The sequence below is a fragment of the Podarcis liolepis genome (genome assembly GCF_965112155.1).
Source record: "Podarcis liolepis genome assembly, chromosome: 7".
Lineage (NCBI taxonomy): Eukaryota > Metazoa > Chordata > Lepidosauria > Squamata > Lacertidae > Podarcis > Podarcis liolepis.
In genome coordinates this window covers 42,758,846-42,779,208 of record NC_139561.1, presented here as the reverse complement: position 1 = coordinate 42,779,208, position 20,363 = coordinate 42,758,846, and the positions used below count along the sequence as shown (strand labels likewise).

Here is a 20,363-nt window from a genome sequence, read left to right as displayed (position 1 = left end):
CCTCGGAGCGCGCGGGCGCAAGGAGGAGGGACCCGATGGGAGGGGGGAAAGCAAATCTTGGGATTGGGCAAACGGATTAGCGCGTCGTTGATGACAAGCGCGTGATGGACGTCACGTGTTTGAAAATTCTTTCCCCTCCCCCTCCCTACTTCTTCTGAGCTGCGGTTGCTATGGGTAACCCATTCAGGGCCTAATCGCTAGAAGTCGGGCCTAGTCCGGGCGAAAGCCTTTTCTCCGAGCTAATCAAGGCCTCCCTTTCCTTTCTTCTCATCTTTTCTCTTCTCATTTAAATATAGCTGTCGTCTGCGTTGCTGTGTCTCTGCTAGGTTGCGAATAAATCTGCGTGGGCTCGGTGGGGTGGCTTCATCATTTCCCCAAACCCTCAAAATCAAAGATATTTTGACAGTACTGAAAACAATCTATAGGATGTTCTGTCTTGCTTTCCCTTCTCATCCACCCAAAGTAAAGTCCAACACTATTGTAGCTAAATCTCTTTTGGTCCAGTCTATGCATGCTTGCTTAGGAGTAAATGCCATTTGAGTTCAGTGGGGTTTACTGCCACCTAAACATGCATGGAATTGTAACCTTGTTTGTTTCTTTGTTTTAAAAAATGCAGTAAAATGGCTACATACAAATTCAATAAAACAGATAATACAGCACAAAACAATACATAGTATAACAATGTATTGCTGCCTTTAATTGTAACCTTTAAGATGCTCACAAAAAGCAATTGTTAAGCAGGATTGTATTGCTACTAACAGTGTAGAATCTAAACAGTAAAAAGCTAAACTAAAGCTACTAGTGTTTCATCTGACTGATTCTGATTGCTGGCTACTTTTTGTCTTATTTAGCTTGTGACATTGGGGAGGGCTGTGTTTGTACACCATTGAGTCATTGGAAACTTTTCAGAAATCTAAGCAATAGCAAGGAATAGCTCCCCCCCCCCAGCTGCTGCTACAGCATGAATGAGGGGAGGGGGGGAGAGTAACTAGCACTTCCAGGCTTGCCCACACTGCATTTCAGGTTTGAATTAAGCTAATAAAAGCAGTGATAGAGAAATAGCATGTCACTTACTTGCTTTGACTAAAATTTTCAACCCTTGGTAGTAAGAGAAGAAAATGGTCAAGTCTGACTTCTTTTGACAAACTTGTATATTGCTACTGGTAGAGGAAATGAGACCCCTTTTCCCCTCACAGGTGACCTACTATGGGACACTAGAGTAATGGAAATACCTTAACTTCACTATTAAGCTTTCTTTGGCTTTCCCTGCTATGATTTTTGTCCCTATGTTTCTCTCTCTAGATGCCATATCATACAAACTCTCAAAGGAAAAATGACACATTATTCCCAAAGAGTCGCATTGTTAGTCTCTGCAATGTTGTATGCAAGCAGAGGCATACCTAGGCTCCCTTGTGCCCTGTATTGGTGCCCCCTCGTCCCCCCACACCAGCAACTGGATTCCTCCAAGGCACCCAGAGAAGCTTGTGCACCTTGCCTGGCAGCCCAGAGCAGTGGAGGAATGGTCCGCAAAATGTGCAGAAGGACTGGTGGGCTCTAGCCACATCATGCCTGAGTGGAGGGATATGGTTTTTGCACCCCTACAGGACCTGTGCCCTTGGCTTGGCAGGTGCAAACCTGGCCAACCCCTAGATGCAAGTTATATTATTTTTTTTTATTGCCACGTCTTAATAGGCAGCTTCTCTTTTTTTCTTTTTTTTCCTCACTAAATATATTTGGCAGTAATAATTCTTCTGAAGAAGCATTAATGTTTCTTCTGGGTCAGAGATCTTGCAATAAATAGAGTGAAACTTTAAGCCTCCCATGAGGCAGCAGAGACCTTTTATTAAAGAAGGCCATCTAGCAGTTCTTGATTTTATACTCTGTGGAAGAATTTAAAGGTTCCTATAAGTTAAAATTAAATCCTCACGAGGGTGGATCTTTCTTGTTCAAGGATGAGTGCATGTGGAATTCATGACTATATGAAAGAGTCTTGAGGCATCTTTAAGGTAAACAGATTTATTGTGGTGAAAACTATGCAGACTTAAAATCTGGTTAGCTAAGTCTACTCAGAAGTTGTTGGCATCTGTCTGTCTCAAGAGACAATGGAGTGTGCCTCCGGGTGTGAAATCAACCCACTTCGTTAGCAGCACCAAAGTGACTTATTCAGGGTGCAAGCCTGGGCAGTGTGTATAGAGGTCCTGGGCTGCCCAGAAGACAAAACCCCCATTTCAGCCTCGCCGATGTGGTCCAAAGGAAAGCAGAGCAATACGTTTGGTACTAGTTTGGCTGCATGAGTTGCCAGAAGTGTACAAGGAGCCATCCAACTGTTTTTGGGACTCTACTCCGGAATTGTGTAGGTTTAATCTTTAGCCTTTTATTCTCCCAAATATATCCTGAAAGACTGAGGGTTTGAGACTCATTGGCTACCCACACAAAGTTTAGGTAGCCAGAATGTAACAAGGACTGAGAGTTGGGGGGGGGGGGCTCATGTAATCTCACTGTAAACATGTGGTACAGTGACAATAAAGTATTTATATTTTCTATTAAGCCATTTCCTGGGGTGTGGCCGCTGTTTTATGCTGACAGTTTCTAGGAGCCATAGGTGTCAGCTGAGTGCAAGGTTGACAAACTACTCCAGAGGAAACAAGACATGTCCCCCTGCAAAAGTACTACCCCTCCCCTAACACCCCACTTAGAAGTACTATTTAATTCAATGAGCCTTACTTGCAACCCTAACCCGCTTCATCCCATGCATTAAGTGCTACCTCCAGTTAACCAATCTACATAGATTATCAGTAGATAATACAAAATGTAAACAGTGAGGCCAAATGGTTGTGAAATGCAGTAGTCTGATAATTTTATGTAAAGCTTACATGTATTTAAGATGCTAAACATTCCTAGCAGAAATAATAAATGATACTACAATCTTCCTAGCTTTATTGTGCTAATTTAACATTGTAGTGTGAGTTTTGTTACCAACTCGGTTTTAAAAGTAGGTAGCTGCATATGGGAGAGGGAATGAACAAGAGAAGTGCCTGGATATGGATTTTTTTTCACAATGAACTGATGTCCTAAGATAAAGCAGCTTTCTGCTTAAAACTTTGCCTTCTTTATAGCAATGTGAGATATTTATAAAACATGAGAGAAAACAGAGTAGACCTGGCATTCTTTAGAGGCAGACTATCTAACACCTTTACAACAGATGACATGCAGCCCAATCCTATCCATTTTTACTTGGAAATAAATTATGTTGGTTTAAAGGTAAAGGTAAAGGTACCCCTGACTGTTAGGTCCAGTCACAGACGACTCTGGGGTTGTGGTGCTCATCTTGCTTTATAGGCCGAGGGAGCCGGCATTTGTTCGCAGACAGCGAAGCAGAGCAGCGCACGGAAACGCGGTTTACCTTCCCGCTGGCGTGGTACCTATTTATCTACTTGCACTTTTACATGCTTTCAAACTGCTAGGTGGGCAGGAGCTTGGACCAAACAAAGGGAGCTCACCCCGTCGCAGGGATTTGAACCACCAACCTTCTGATCAGCAAGCCCTAGGCTCAGTGGTTTAGACCACAGCGCCACCTGTGTCCATGTTGGTTTAGTTTGGACTTATTGCTAAATAAATATTGTAAACTTTAAAAAATAGTTTTCTGTTAAATCTTCTTTAGTTGCTGTCAGCACAAAAGGCTTTTATTAAAATTTTAACTGGAAGTCATCTTGTTATTTAAATAAGTCACTTTACTCTGATGTCACAGATTCATTCACTGTGTGACTCATTGTTGTTTAGTCGTGTCCGACTCTTTGTGACCCCATGGACCAGAGCACAGAGGAGTATTAATGTATGGGAATTAAGTTCTGCCAAACTGACTTTAGTTTATTTACTAACTAGTGTATATTGATAGTGAACCTGGCTGAGAGTTCGTGAATAGGATTCTGTGGGGAAGTGGGTTCCCCCTTCTGCTTTTAATTGTCCATCTGTTACACTGTAATAATATACAGGTCTCCTCAGTAGTAAGATCTGTTGAGTTCAATGGAACTTGCTCACAGGTAATTGTATAAGATTGCAACCTTCCTCACTTGTAGCTCTAGTTGCACAACGTAAAGCACAATGTAGTTGACTGTGTTATTGATAGAGGCAAACAGGCTCCTGTGGCTAGGTAAGCATCTTGGTGTCTATTTTCTAAGCAGGAGGCATTGATCGTGTGATGGTCTCCTATTTCAATCGCTATTCTTATGCCACCAAATTATGTACCTTGGTTGGTTTGGGTGCAGCAGACTTACAAGTGCTTATTTTGACTTGTCTGCTGTCTATAATCTCTGAGACCCTTACATTGCATGAGTGGCAGTGCCATGGAATTAAACATGAAGTTCAGGCACTGGCATGAGTAAGGGTTACTTTTATTGTTAAACGGTAGCTTCCTTTTTGCCTGGTTGCATCTCATCCTATACAATGTGTACCTTTTACAAAGGAAAAAAAAGCATATTTAGGGACAGCTGTAGAAACTGGCATCTGCCTCACTCTTAATGATCTGCTTCAGATTTGAAGCCCATTAACTGTCCATAGTGCCTCTGTCATAAAATATAAGTAGATTAAAGTGGCCCCATAAGAAGACAAATCTTTAGAATTTAACTTTAATAATCAATCTGTATTCTCTTATATTTACAATATGGCTTATATTTATAGCTTCACCTGTGAAATGGTTCACACAACTGTTGCAGTTAAATTATTATCATGACCAACTCCGTCCAGCAGCAGTAAAATCATTTCAAAACAGTGCCCTTTCCCCACCAATATCTTCCAATGATGTCATAGTTGGAGAATATCCCGGTAATGCCAGCCTGGATCAGGCTATATCTGTGTTATCTGAATACTGGATATGTTCCCAAAAGAAACCTTATTACTATTCAAATGGCATTGAATTAAGTCACCTTTTTTCAAGGTTGCATTTCACATGTTCAAATAGTGGATGCTAATGCTTGCAATTATGTAATCCATGTAGTACATTTCCAGCTATATTAATTTGGAACCGTTGCTATTAAGCTTTGTTTTGGAGCCAAAACAGATAGTACTCATGAGATGTTAGAGGCCTAAGTCAGGACAAGGTAGAAGGCATTATGAGGAACCTGGGATAATTGTGCCCTGTTTTGCTTAGGGTTTTATCTCAATTGCTTTATAATGCTTCACATATGCCAATGCTCAATGTTATTTGGGGCTACCTGGACATCCAAAACTTGATTTAAGCACCACACACAAAAAGTGTTGTGATTGTGAATACTGCAGTTCATTAAAGGTAAAGGGCCCCTGACAATAAAGTCCAGTAGCAAATGACTCTGGGGTTGTGGCGTTCATCTTGTTTTACTGGCCAAGGGAGACGACATTTGTCCGCAGACAGTTTTTCCGGGTCATGTGGCCAGCATGACTAAGCCGCTTCTGGTGAAACCAGAGCAGTGCACGGAAATGCCGTTTACCTTCCCGCCAGAGCGATACCTATTTATCTACTTGAACTTTGACGTGCTTTTGAACTGCTAAGTTGGCAGGAGCTGGGACCGAGCAATGGGAGCTCACCCCATCGTGGGGGTTCAAACCACCGACCTTCTAATCGGCAAGCCCAAGAAGCTCAGTGGTTTAGACCACTTGTTGACTAACAAAATTATTATTAAAAAAAAATCCTGTTTCTCTAGATAGATGTGTTGTGTATGCAAAAAAGTATTTGTCTGTTGAACTTCATACCTTCTAGTACTATATATTTGTGGTGGAGGCAGAAGAGTCATATTTTTCAACTCACCTCCAGTCAAGTAACTTGCCATCGACCCCCACTGTTGCACCCCTAGCATTCGTCAATGAAAAGGCACTTCTGTCATACCAGTTATAACTAAAGCATAACATGGAAACTAAAATAATCCTGTAATATTAAGGATGCTCACTTGAAAATAACCTCCAGCAAAACCAGTAAAATTTACTTATGAAAAAAAAGTGTGAATGCAAAATACACTATATTTTCCATAACTCTTAACATGTGAGGCAACACTCACCTCCCCTTGTCCCCACCCAATGCACATCCATTCTGTTCCCCAACTTAATGGTTCTATTGTGCTCCCATATTTAATGTCTCACATTTCAGCAAATCACATCCCAATGTAGGGATGCAGATTTTGTCTGGCTACCAGAGTTTAATTGTAGCCACTTGAATTTCATGTCTATTAATGAAGCTGTTGGTCAGTTAAGCCAGTAATACTGACTTCTAATATGATACAAAAAGGTTATTTAGTAACAGACTCCTAGTTTGATTTGAAAGTTTACCCAGACACATCCCAGAGGAAGCCAGTTAACATCCTGGGTGTGTCTGTGACAAATATGGTCACTGAGATACTTCAGTGGGAGAAGTGAGAGTTTTGCAACACTATTGTTGTTTGGGAGTGATTGTTGCTATGTTATCCCTACAGAAAATAACTTGTTTAGGGAAGAAGAGTCTGACAGCTTTCTGCCAGTGAAATTGTGAAAGCCTCACAGCACTGCAGACCTGTTCTTCAAGCAAATTTAATGGTTTTAAATTTGTACACGGAAGCATACCATTAACTTGAAGGTGACATCAGTGATCTTATAACTCTATCAACAGCCTTGTTCCGTCGCTCAACTCTTAAGAAATGTCTCCTGCTTACCCAGCTTTTTTATAAATAAAAAATAGCAAATTTAATCCCTTGCTTTTTCCTCATTTGTTTTGGGGGCCCTGGAGGGATCGAGTGTGTGTGTGTGTGTGTGTGTGTGTGTTGTGTGCAGGTTCAATAGGAGCCTCTGAATGAAGCTACCACCCCTTTAATAGCCCACATGTGCCCTACATGCAAATTTAAAACATACTACGCCCAGTGTGGGAACCAGAATTAATATATGTGTTCTGTGATGCTGAACCTTCCCACTTCCTGTATTTAAAAAACCACCAATGTACTCTCTTAGTGTTGTTTGTTTTTCTAAAACTATTATAATTTTTCATTTTCTTCATACTTTATGATCCATTATCTGTTGTGCACTTTTAAACTTCTGACAGTGTCTGCATAAAACTATACATGCATGTCAATGTAATTATGATGACAAAGTAAATATGATGCATCATTAAAGCAAAGCTTGTGAATAGCAGTTATTGTGTCCAAGAAAATAAAGCAAGGTTTTGAAATCTGGTTCTCTGCTTGGCCACACACTTTTGATCTGAATGTACAAACCATGGCCTCTAGAAAGCTAGCTTTCAGCCTAGTTTCAGGATTAGAAAGCAGTGCCTGGCTGATGGAGTAGTTACTCACCTTCACATACCTATCTGTAATGTGTGCAGCAGCAAATTTCTAAAAGGCGGTGATATAGAAGGATATAGTGTGTAGTCAGAAATCTATTTAAATCCAAGTACAGCAGCTTAATCGGTTTGTGTATATTTCATCAGTGTGGTGTCAAGTTCAAGTCACTGGGGAAATGCTGCTGCTATCCTAGTTCCACAAATAGGCAGCTGAAACCACCTTCCTTTCACAAATATAGCTGAAAAACAACTTCACGCTTATTGAGCTGAAAGCGTTACAGAGTCCTAAACTGTCAAAGATGCAGTAGGGGAACAGCTTGCAGAAATAATGTACGAGTTTTATTCCCATCCTCAGATGACTGGAATTTAATGTTAAGTCCTAAAAAACAGTAATAATGACGAGCGAAACAGCGATGTCCAGATATCTCCCTAGCTCCTCTCTCCCCCGCCCCCGGGTCAAAAAGAAGAAATGCAAGTTTTGAAAAGTGTGTCTGAGGGGAGGCGGCCGCACTTAAAAGAGTGTATATTTCTGGGCCGAGCGTGGGCGAAGTCTGGGCCCCGCGTTTCCCTCCAGCCGAATTTCCCATTCGGTGAGAACAGCCAGGCGCGGCCATCTTGAGAGCGGGCTACGCTGAGCGGCTGCCAGCTTTTAAGATGGCGGAAGCCGCCTCCTTTCCAGCCTCCGCTCGGCTTTCTCGCCAGGCCCCCGCCTGGATCTCACCGTCCGCACTGGGGAGCTGAACAGCTCGGTGCCTGGACCATGACCGGGGCGGTCTCCTTGCTGTTGCTGCTCCGGAGGAGCTGCCGCCGCGCTCTACGACTGGCGCCGCGGGCTTTCCCGGCGGCCGAGCTCCGGGCTCTGCAGAGCGGCTGGCCCAGGATCTGCACAGAGAGCGGTGGCGACGGCCTTCAGGTAAGGCTGAGGCGGTGAGGCACCGAGGTCTCTTAAAACTGCCTCATCACCCGGGAGGAAAGCCCCCCCCCCGGCCTGAACCCGCTAAACCTGCCAGCTCCTGGTGGTGACAGTCATGAGGGTTTTTTCTATTAATCACCCCCAGTTTTCACAGAACTTTCTGCAGCTGCACAACCAGCAAATGAGAGTGCAATCCTTTGCACATCTGTCCAAGAGAAAGCCTTATCAAGCTCAGTGGGACTTATTCCCAAGTAAGCGTGTATAGGATTGTAACCCCTGCCTTGGTAAAAAGTAGGATGTGGGTTGTACAGTACCGAGAAAGCGGGGGGAATCAACGTGATATAGCGGAGAGTGTTCCTTTCGGACTTGGGTTCAAATGGTCTACCAGCCCTGAGTTGCAATGGGTGACGTTAGGCCATTCACTCTCTTGCAGCCTAACCTACTTCACAGGGTTATTGAGAGGATAAAACGCTGGGTGTGGGGGAAGGATGGGATAGGAAATGATAAGGCTTTATGCATTTACATTTATATACCTAAGGCAGTGCATGTTCATGCACAAAATAAATAATAATACCAAAAAAGTCTCTGCACCCAGAAAATTGGTGTATCAGGGGGAATCATTCTTACGTAAGCTTTTCCCTGACGTGCCAGTTTTGTAGATTGAGGGGCTTCTTGCATCTTTGTTTAGAGCTCTTGTTTCTGACTGTTCAGAAATTAATCTCCAGAATCAAAGTTTAACCATTTAAAAAATGCAATCATATAGCATGAAGCAAGAGTGTCAGGAGCAATCAAATAATAATAATAATAATAATAATAATAATAATAATAATAATAATAATAATAATAATGTATATGAAACATAATATCTCTAAGGGCATGAGCAATTAAAAAGATTCAAAAAATCCTTGACTCCAAAAAGACAGCAGAGTTGGTGGCAATCAATAGTTTGCAGGTCTCACAATGGAAAAAGCCCTATTGTGCTCACCATCCACCTTCTGGAGGTACATTCAACTATGCAACTCCTTGCCTGCAGCCATAAGTGATAGCCCTCACTCTGGCTTGCCACCATGTCTACGAACTAGGCTTGAGAGGACAGAGCAAATTCACATGCATTTTGCCACTGATTCTTACAACATCTCTTGTAAATGTAATTAATTATTCCTATACAGTGGTACCCCGCAAGACAAATGCCTTGCAAGACGGAAAACCCGCAAGACGAAAGGGTTTTCTATTTTGGAGGCGCTTCGCAAGACGAATTTCCCTATGGGCTTGCTTCGCAAGACGAAAGCCCATAGGGAAATCTCCAGGGACCTGTTTTAAATTGCTGGCGGTCGGGAGCAAAGACTTTTGCCCACAGCTGGCCTTCAGAAGAGGTCCTGGACCTCTTCTGAAGGCCGGCGGGGGGCAAAAGTCTTTGCTCCCCCCCCCGCCTGCCTTCCCGGGACAGCGGAGACTTCTCCGCTGCCCCGGGCGATCTTAAAATGCTGGCGGGCGGGAGCAAAGCGTTCGCTGTCCCGGGGAGATTTTAAAATCTTTGCTCCCGCCCGCCAGCATTTTAAGATCGCCCGGGGCAGCGGAGACTTCTCTGCTGTCCCGGGCGATCTTAAAATGCTGGCGGGCGGGAGCGAAGCGTTCGCTGCCGACCCCCAGCATTTTAAAATCTCCCCGGGACAGCGGAGGCTTCACTCCCGCCCACCAGCATTTTAAAATTGCCCCGGGACAGCAGGGGCTTTTAAAATGCTGGCGGTCGGCAGCAAAGCCCTCCTGTCCCCGGAGCTTGCGGGGTGGGAGGTGGGAAGAAGGGCTTTTCTTCCCACCGCCAGCCTTCAGAACAGCCTTCTGAAGGCTGGCAGTGGGAAGAAAAGCCCTTGTCCCCCCCCCCCAGCCTTCAGAAGAGGTCGGGGGACAGACTGTCCCCGGACCTGGTCTGAAGGCGGTTTCCCTAGGAACGCATTAATTGATTTTCAATGCATTCCTATGGGAAACCGTGCTTCGCAAGACGAAAAACTCGCAAGAAGAAAAAACTTGCGAAACGAATTAATTTCGTCTTGCGAGGCACCACTGTACAGGATTGTAAGGTGGCTATTTTGCATTTAGTCTGGTATTGGGCATTCTAATATATACACCAGATATTCTCGGGAGGAGGAATTGATAAACCATGCTTTTGTGCTAATCACTCCTAGTGTGGCCTCCTGGCCTGTCAAAAAGTCCATCAAACTCCACCCTAGAAAGCCCCTGACTCCATCCATGACTTCATTCCCTGGTATCTATCCATGATTCCCTGTAACCCTTGCACTGTTCTGTTTCCTCCTCAGAGCCTTCTGTCTCAAGTGCTTTCCCCCACACCTGGAAGACTTTTTCGGTCGGTAGCAAAAAGCCAAAAACCCTTCCGACTCTGGAAATTTCTGGGTGAGTAAAGAAAGCTTGACAACAATAGTGCCTTTTCTGGAACTTATTCCTGCCATGGCAGTGACCAAAATGTTGGCCATTGTTCTATTACTTCCCCACCCCCAATTTTCTTGCAGTCTTAAGTGTATCGCTTCCTCAATTACTCAAAGCTGGGTGCACAAACAGAAGCCAAGTCTGAAGCCATTGAAATGCAAATGTTGAGCTCTGAATACACTGGACAAATGAATTGCTTTTTCCAAAGTGTGAGGGTTACATGGGAAATCACACTAGGCAGCTAAGGGGTGGGCTTTTCTTGGGTCCCACCCAGGTGTGACCAGACTCACCCCAAAGAGTTGTGCCTCAGGCTAGGCTCAGCCGTTGTTCCCCCCACCAGGCTTTCCTGATATTCCCTTTTTTAAAAAAAATATTTCCAAAATAAAAAACAAACATTTTGAAATTGCTAACAAGGCAATGTATATAACACATTTCCCCTCTTTATATGTAGGTGAACATAAATGTAAGATCTGTTTGCAACTTGGAGCTTTTTGTATGCTTCATCATAATATTACAGTTTATACTTTTCCATAATCTGAGGAAAGGCTTAGGATAAATGTTGCTGAATTTGTATAGGAGATAAAATCATGCCACGCTACATAAAAATCAAATATTTTGAGCTTTGCCTTAGCTAATTTAAGTTGGTAAATCAGTTTTTCTGCCATGGCTCTTTGCCATAGCTTAATGTGCCAAGTATTCAATGTCAACAGTTCAGCAGTTTTCCAATTTTTGGTTGTTGCTCTGTGATCAGCCATCAACAAATTTTATTAGTTCCTTAGATATCACTTTCTTGTCCATGCTGCTGGTTTACATTTTGAGGAGAACTGGCCTACAAGATGTAAACTTTCCCTTGGTTGCTGTATCCTGTCATTACTTTCTTTTTCTCTTTTCCCCCCTAGCTGTTGCATGTCACAAGTTCAATCCCACCCATGAAAGATTTATTGTGCTATGTCCACAGAAGCCTTGATTATTTATTAGAGGTATTTCACCCCACACTTTAGCTGAAAAAGCTTCTAAACCAGCTTTATATAAGATCAATAAAAACAGGACAGTCTGTCTGAAAACTGATAATCTGAAAGACACAACATGAAAGGAAGAGGGGATGGGAGGGAAAGAGGAAAATAGCCAAACGGCAGAAATCACAGAATTACATGATAGTTTTAATAATGGTGAGTTGGAATGGAAACAGCTGAGGGAGAGAAAGAGCCTCATGGAGACACCCTTCTTCCCATCACTCTTTGTGCTTCAGCCTGTCTGAAGGAATGTATGCTTCCAGGTAAAGCAGGGAGAAGTGCTGTGAAGCTGGGCTCTTAGCAGAGTTGACAATTAACAAATCACTTTGAGATCTAACTCAACAGACTTTATCAATAAATTGTATAGGAAAGTTTGAGAAATTTAAACCTTGTTTATTACAAGCTGAGATGCTCAGAACTCTGACTGTAAATCTGTTGACAGGTGGCACTGACTATTTTTCTACCTCTGGTTCTCATCGCAATGGCAGTGGTGGTGAAGGATCCAAAGGGAAATCTCCAGAAGAAGATGAGGGTAAGTACAAATAGCAGTTTTGCTCTGAAGCTTCCAGTCAGAAGTGACTACAGCAGAGGTGGAACACCTTTTTGGCTCCATGGACTGGGCCCTTATCAGCGTTGGTCTTATAGACCAAATTTGTCAGGTGATCTGACGGGGAGGGGGCAGGATACCCATTTGTCAATCACAGGACATCATTATGCTCTCACATGAATGCCAAGTGGGCGTATTAGCCCAGCTGTCAAAATTCCTCAGGAGGCTTTGTGAGTTTTTCCCCTCCCCCTGTGAAACTGGAGATTTAAAAGGGGAGCACAGTGAGACTTGCAAAGGCTTTAAGACTGTGTCCACACTCCCATCTCAGCCTCCAGAACTTGGTTGCAGTTCTTTTGAATATATACAGCTTTATGTATTTCAGGTATTAAAGCTGTTTAGAAGCCAATATTAAATGGATGCCTTATTTTGGAGCAGAAACTCTTCTACTGAGGCATGTGTTATTGATCCAGTTAAGTTTTTCAGAGTCTACACAGGCAATATCCTCAACCAATTTGCTTTTGCACAGATGTAACTTTTTTGGAGTGACTTTCAGCTTGCTGCTTCAGTGGTTTTAGCATCACTCCTGCTTTGGGTATCAAGTAACCATGCAAATATAATGAAGAAGGGGAAGCCTTCATCAGGGTGGAGAGAGCCATGCTGCTGGCAGGGAGGCAGTTAATATATTTTAACATTTAGCAGATGTTGGCTGTGTTAGAGGAGAGGGGAATACAGTGTTCATTGAAAAAGAAAGTTTTTTATTTTAATTAGAAAATGATATTGAAATATGCAGATGGGAAGGGATAGTCTTGCTAAATTATTTTTCTAAGGGGTACGTGCATGTTTGTGTTTATCAGCTGCTTATTATTTACATGCCTTTACCCTAAGGATCCAAGCAGGGTTGGAACAATTAAAAAAAGTAAATTAAAACAATTTAAAACAGGTTCCCCAAAAATATACATCTCAGGGGTCAAGTCAGGGTAAAGAGTATTTTCCAAAAGCTGTATAATGAATATGTCAGACTCGCCTCCATGCAGTTGCACCCATCATTTTACTAGGACATTTTAAAACCTTTGAAATTTCAGGGAAACTGTTATGAGGATGAAGAATATATGTGGCACAATGAGGTGGTGAAGTGGACTGCACCACTTTAAAGTGCAAAGGGGTTCTTCCATTTTTGAATGCTCCTTTACATTAAAAATATTATGTCAATAAAGGCCAACACTGCAGGCAAAGGGATGGGATTATTGATGTATTGCAGTGTAATCTAGCTATGTCTACTCAGAAGTAAGACTTACTGAATTCAACAGGGCTTACTCATAGGTAAGTAGGGTTAGGATTGTAGCCCAAGTCTTCTGTTTTGCATAGAACTTTTACATGTGTCGGTTTTCAAAAACCATATCCCCTATCTGTGGGAAATATAGCAGCCCTATTCAGGTTTTATTGCTCCCCATGATTCACATTGTACAAGGACACAGCAGGGGCCCATTCGCTGACCCCACTGCATATCTGCAAAGAGGAAGCCTGCCAAATACCCATAGGCTCTCATTTTGAGTGTTAATCACACAACGAGAATAACACCTAAACAAGTTGAGCATTGCAGTCCACTCCACCACCTGATTCTGTTGCATCCCTAGATCTAGCCATGTGCACCTGAGTATTTAACCTTTGTCTCCCTTCTAGGGAGAGGGCATTGGCACTTGTCAGGGAAAAGCATTCTGATGATTGGCAAGGCATTTGAGCAGAGTCTGTGTCAGGATTTGGGGGCTAGCAGGAGTATGCATGTGCCTCTTGCAGTGATAGTTCTATCCCGCCACCCCCATCTCTCTGAAAATATTGCAGAGAGCTCCTTTAAAATTTCCTCTTCTGAGCTATAAAAAGATCACAAGGGCCTCCCACAGATGCTTAGCTTCAGAATAGCTTGCCCTTCCCCCCCCCCCTTCACACAACCTGCATTTTGAGGCTGAGCTGACCTGACAGTGCCCCCAAGTTTAACATCCCTCCCTTGGAGCTTTCAGCAGATTTCATAGATGAAGCTAAACAGCCGCAGTGGTGGCTGTATTCTGCCCCTCCTCTTTTTTCCTCCTTGATGTAATTTGACTCTGCATTTTAAAAAAGGGAAAGACATATCCTCCATAGAACAAGTGTGCATGTGTGCGTATCCCAGTGCTGAGAGACCAGAAGGGCTTCTGGGCAGGGAGCAGACTTGCACTTTGGCTGCCTTGTGGCTGCAAACTCCTAGTGCTGCTCTCTTGGATAAAGGTGCTGGAAATGAGATGCTTCCTGCTCTTTCATGTGAGCCTGCAGTGCTGGTAAAAAGGCAAGAGGAAGCATCTCCTCCCATTGTTCCTTTGCTTTGAACACTAGCCCTTCCTTCTGCTCTGTGTGCAAAGTGCAACAGTAGATGAGTGTCTGTTGTGGTTCAGAACAGGGATAAACAAGCAGCTTGTTGCCACTGGACCCAGGTGGTTTCAAGCTAATTTCTTCTCCAGTAAACCCATACTCTGTATTCGAGGCTAATGATCTGCCATGTCAGATCTTAGTTTTTAGTTTCTGCCCCTTACTATGCCACTTCACTGTATGCATTGTGTATTAAAAAGTGCTTAGACCTTTACAGTTCTTGCTGTACTTGCTAAAACAAAAGCCCTCTGAGGCGGTTGTTGCCATTCCCATTTTACAGATAGGTAACTGAGACAGTGTGTATATGGGAGAGAAAGGAGGAGGGAGAGAGGCCAGGGCAGTAGTGGAACATGAATCTGAATCTGCAAAATCCAGGGCTAGTGTTGCATCCAGTGAGCCAAACTGCAGGATTCAGACGGAACAGGCAGTGTCAGGTTAGCAAGGAGATATCTAGGTGCTGTAATGTGCTGGCTGTCACAATGCAGTCCCAGTTCACACCAGTCAGCAGTTACTTCAGAGCAGGAATAGGGCCTGTTTTCATCATGACCCCTCTCCCAACCTCTTAGGAGAAAAGACACCTTCCTTATACTATAGATTGAGCTATTTACTATGGAGAGTCTTACATTTGTTGCAAGGTCTTTCCAGGAGCTCCTACTATGAGTATGTTATGTTATGAGTATGCCCTTTCCAGTGCCTGAAAGGCTGCACAAAATAATATGCAGCAGTCATCTTGGCCAGGAGGTGTGGGGTTTTTTGACTTGACTTGTGTACACCATGACCTACTGAGCGCTACAGCCTTTCCCCGCTTGTAATGGATGGATAAGTTGACTTTGCGAGGTGGAATCCTCCTCTGTGTCTTTGGGGGAAAGATCATCCCAGCAGTAATTATTTACAAAGAGTCCTGTGGCCTGTCACTGCAGCCCCTGCAAGCTTTTAATCATGGAGTTCAGGTTTGGGGTTAATGGCAAATCATTTCTTCATGAAGGCTTTCTGAGGCTGGAATGGGTCCCACAGCTGCTGACAAGAAGTGTCTCTTCCAGCTAGTATATGACTTATTTATGGAATGATTAGTGTGACCACTCTGTAGTGTTGGGAGGTGAATGTGTGTGCTATTTTGCTAAAAGTGGGGTCCCTTTGCTGGTAGCCTGGCAGAGCTGGGTGGCAGAGGCTCTGAGCAACTGGCAAGGATGGATGGCAGAGGGGGGCAAAATGCAGAGCAGTGCAGGCAGATCTCTTCATCTGTTCCTCCTGCCGTTTTCTGGTGTACTTGTAGACAAGAGCCATTCTATGGCCAGCCGGCATCTCTCCGAATTTTCCCACAGCAGCCTCTGAGTTCTACCTCCACCTTATGAGAGAGGCCCAAGTGATGGGGGAAAGCCTTTTACAACTCTGATCAAAGAACGCAGAGGGCACATCTGTTTGGATTGCCTCTGAAACCTAGGAGAGAGCCGTTCTTTATTAGGATTTCCTCTGTCAGTGAAAAGAGGTCATTGCTTGCAAAAAGAAGTTGATTAGACCAAGACGCTTTGCTGGTATGGGTCCTAAAAATTGTAGAGCTCTGAACCCCATGCCTGACAGTGCTGGGGGCTCTCAAGCCAGAAAATACTACTGCAATAGCTTTCCAGTTGTCTCCTAAGCCTATGGGGAGGTTAATGAACTTAGAGCTTTATATGTAGGGTATAATTTGTGGTAATCAAGATAAATGACATTAGTGTGTTGATGCTTTTTATGGACTTGACTTGGTAGGTTAAAGTTGGTGCAAGCTTTCATGATTCGCAGAACACCTCATCAGACAAAATATGTCTTTGGATCCTGGAAGCTCTTAGATGTCATTTTGGTTTTCTGAAAAAAAAAACTAGTAAGCTTGGGTGCTAAGTACCGGTAGATTTCCTCTTGGCCAAATGTGGGTGGATTTTTGTGTGCATATGCAGAAGTTCAGAAAAGCAGGTATTAAAGTTGTCCATACCTGTGATCAATAGAATAGCTTTTTCTTTTCCCTTTCCCTTTTCTTCTTTGATAAGTTGTTTAATGCATCCTTAGTATACACCTGGAACCCAGAAAGTAATCTCACCCCATACTCTGTATGTTGTGGGAATCCTTCTGCCGAGTTAAGTTTCTGTGGGTTGTTGGGCTTTATTTTTATTTTTTACAATGTTCCTTTTTAAAAATTATTTATTGGGCACTTGCTTGCAACTCCTGTGATTTTCTCATTCTGCTGTAGCTGGGCCTTTCTGATATAACAAAGGACTGTGAGATGGTAGGAGAAGACAAAAGAGGTGTGGGCAGGGCATAGTTACTAAGATACTGGTGTTTGGTGAATGATGGCTTTATCTGAGAAACACTACTTTCCTCTAAGGGTGGGGGGTCATTGGATAGTCAGGACAGAGCAAGCCATGAGTGAAATATGGTGCTGGATGTCTGATCAGGCAGCTCCAGCTTGGAATTGTGGATGAGGCTGGATCTCTGTACAGTGGGGTTTTTCTTTTTCTTTTTGCATCTGCTTTAACTGGTGGTGCTTGCTGATAAATGCCTTTGTTAACATAAATCTAATCTTGGCTACAGCAGATAGATTTTCCAACAAAACAGCCATGATTTATTTGGGAGGCTTCCTTAATGGCTCCGATGGATGATGCGCCATTGGCAGAGATGGGCAGCAGTTAGGCCATTCAGGTTGGATCAAAGAGCAAGGCAGGATAAAATGAGACTTAGAATCCAAAATAAGAAGAGCCTGTAGGATCAGGCCAGTGACCTGCAGATGCAGCCACCAAGATGGTTTTCTGCAATTTTAGGAATGCCCCTAGCTCTAGGACAGCAATGGAAAAACTTTTACGTGTGGGCCTATTCAGGCCTGCCAGGTCTTCTCCATTTGGCCCACAAGGCCATATTGGGGAAGCCACAGACACTTTCCCTACACCTGACATCATATATGTTGGCAGGTAAAGACAAGGCCAGGCCCGGAGAAGTTTGCACCTGCAAAGCCTTGTGTGCAGCACTTTACAAGCACCAGCAGGCGGCAGATCACTGAGCCTTCCGTGCACAGTGCTATGCAAAAATGGGTCAAACGTGGCCTGTGTTGGGTGTAGGGAGATAAGTTCCCTATCCCTGCTCTAGGAATACAGTTGTCCTGGCTGAGGCTGATGGAATGTGGGAGTCCAAAGTCTCTGGAAGGCACTAGGTTGGAGAATCCTGCCTTAGAAGGGGCTTAGAATGCTGGAGAGATGGACCATACTTTCTAGTGTTGGCAGAAGTTGCAAGCTTTTGAGTGCTGCTACTGTGCAGTTTGCCTCCATTCATTTCAAAGGGTAGGAGCCCAATTCAGATCCCACTTCCGTTTGAACCAAGTGCAAGTTATGCAGAGCAGTAGGACCGGGTGAAGGCTGAAGAGCTTTCTCTGCATGATTCAAACGGGTTTTGCAAATTGTTCAATTGGTGCAGAGCTGCATCATTCATTCTGTATTTGTGGTAGTGGTGTGACAGAAGGCATCTTGCCCTTGTCTAGCCTAGCATTATCTGGTTGAGTATTTAGGACCCTTTCTGAGAAAAAAATGGTTCCTCCTGCAGAATGTGAGCTGATTTGTACACGCTGTCTGGGCTGGCTCATGAGAGAGAACTGCTGAAACAGGCTAAATGTGGAAAGCTGGAGCTGGGTAGAGCAAATATTTGCTGGCTAATCGAATGCAAACTTCCCCTTTCCCTATGTGTGTTAATGTTGGAACTCCAGGTAGGCAGCTCCGTAAACATGCTCTGCTCCTGAGCTGTTGGCCTAGTTTGAAGCAGGCATTTTACATGCAGCTTTGCTGTGTGACCTTGCTCTTGGTCTCTCCTCATTCAATCCCTGGAAAAAGGGGCTGTAATGTGATAGCACACTGCAAACCAGATGCTGCCTCTCCTAGCCCAGCTTAGCTTTCCTAGGAAAATGAAATGTGGAACAAAAAACAGACTGTGTGGGGGTCTGTGGCTTGGGGCATAATCAATCTGCTCTCCAGCTCGTAATGCTAATCTTGATGTGTTCTTATGTTTCCTCTCTCAAGAGGAAAAGAGACGCCGGGAGAGGGAGGACCAGATGTACCGGGAGCGCTTGAGGACCCTCTTTCTCATTGCCATCATCATGAGCCTGCTAAACTCCTTGAGCACCAGTGGAGGCAACATATCCTGGAACGACTTTGTAAATGAGATGCTGGCGAAAGGAGAAGTGCAGCGAGTTCAAGTGGTGCCGGAGAGCGACATTGTGGAAATCTACTTACATCCAGGGGCAGTTGTGTTTGGACGGCCTGTGAGTGTCTTTTTCAGCAAGATCAGCCCTTAAAGTATTGCAAAGTAGGTTAAGCAAAGATTTTTCCATTTGGCCAACTTTGATTGATATGGGAATGTAGGCTTCAGGATTGGTAGTAGAAATTCCACACACATTTAAGTTTCACAGATTTCTCTTGGTGTTGTGCCTGCCAAACAGTTGTGTGAACCTCCAAATGCTTCCATAGTTCTTCACCAGCCGCTAAATTGGCCTGTTGTCTTGGTCGACTCAGAGGTGGTTCTTTGAAAAATAATCTTGTTTTTCCCTAATCTGCTTTTTCTCCTCATAAGCAGAAAGCTGTCAAACTTCTGTGAAGTTTTCCTATATGGATATCAACATTAAGAATACTTTTCTGATTGTTTTCATTTATCTGTTCATCTCCTTGTTCAGACAAGGAAGATAACATAATATCTATGCTGAATTTTTAGGTAATTCAAGTTAAGGGTGGGAAGACTTCAGACTTGCAGGATCTACTCTTGTTTTGTTACTAGAACCTTGAGGTCCCCCAAATGAGCTTTGGGTGGAAGGATGATGCACACTTAGAATTCAGACCATGGTACCTCTGAGCACCTGCCTAGCCCCAGAACTTGTTATTTGTACTAGAATTGAACTTGCAGGAGTTTCACACACAAATCAAATTATGATTTTCCAATGTGTGCTTTGTTTCAGCAGCTTCATTTTTGCTGAGAGCTAAGCTTTTTGGTTTTGCTATTTTTTATTTTTAAAAAAATGGAATAAGAAATCTTTGCTGATTAGCTTAAGGTCACCCAGAGTTTACCCAGTAGATCCTGAAACACCTTCTGCCCATCCCTGCACTAAATGATTTGAGGAACAGAGAAATCTCTCACTGACTTTAGTGGAGACCTTTAAGGGAAAGCAGCTGAAGTTGCCCATGTAGAATCTAAACGAAACTATCACAGTGAATTTCATTGTCTTGGTTTTAAATGCAAAGTTTAAGCATAAGTCATCCTGATGACTTTCATAAACTGTTTCCTGGGAACTCCACATGTTTATAAAACAGTATTAGTATTTTGTGAGCAGTTTTTTGCTTTTTCTGGAACAATTTGCATACTATCCTGAACATGCTTGATCTTGGCTGATCCCAGAAGCTAAGCAGGGTCAGGCCTGGTTAGTACTTGGATGGGACACTGCCTGGGAATACTGGGTTTTGATTCCTGCACTGAAGAGGGTTGGACTAGATGGCCCTCGGGGTCCCTTCCAGCTCTACGATTCTATGATTTCTTCTGACCAGAGTACTCTCAAAGTGGCTAACAATAAATAAATATCCAATAATAAATGCAATTCAAAACCAAAAGACACAAATAGCATGACAGATAATGAAAACATCCAACTTTAATATGCAGCCCTGTTTAGGGAAGTTTTTAATGACTGATGTTTTAATGTATTTTTAATCTTTTGTTGGAAGCTGCCCAGCCAGATAGGTGGGGTATTATTATTATTAGGCTTGCACGAGAAAAATGCCTTCT

The 20,363-nt window shown here is 43.4% G+C and overlaps 1 protein-coding gene across 1 annotated transcript in view; it reads left to right on the top strand.

Moving 5' to 3' along the window:
• The first annotated feature begins 7,276 nt into the window (after nt 1-7,276).
• The window catches only part of SPG7 (SPG7 matrix AAA peptidase subunit, paraplegin), a 34,242-nt gene continuing 21,155 nt past the window's right edge, over nt 7,277-20,363 (top strand). The window contains exons 1-4 of the mRNA XM_083513621.1: nt 7,277-8,186; nt 10,502-10,595; nt 12,084-12,173; nt 18,617-18,858. Of these exons, the coding sequence (XP_083369747.1) occupies nt 8,034-8,186; nt 10,502-10,595; nt 12,084-12,173; nt 18,617-18,858 (579 nt within the window). The 5' untranslated portion in view covers nt 7,277-8,033. The remainder of the gene's footprint in view (nt 8,187-10,501; nt 10,596-12,083; nt 12,174-18,616; nt 18,859-20,363) is intronic.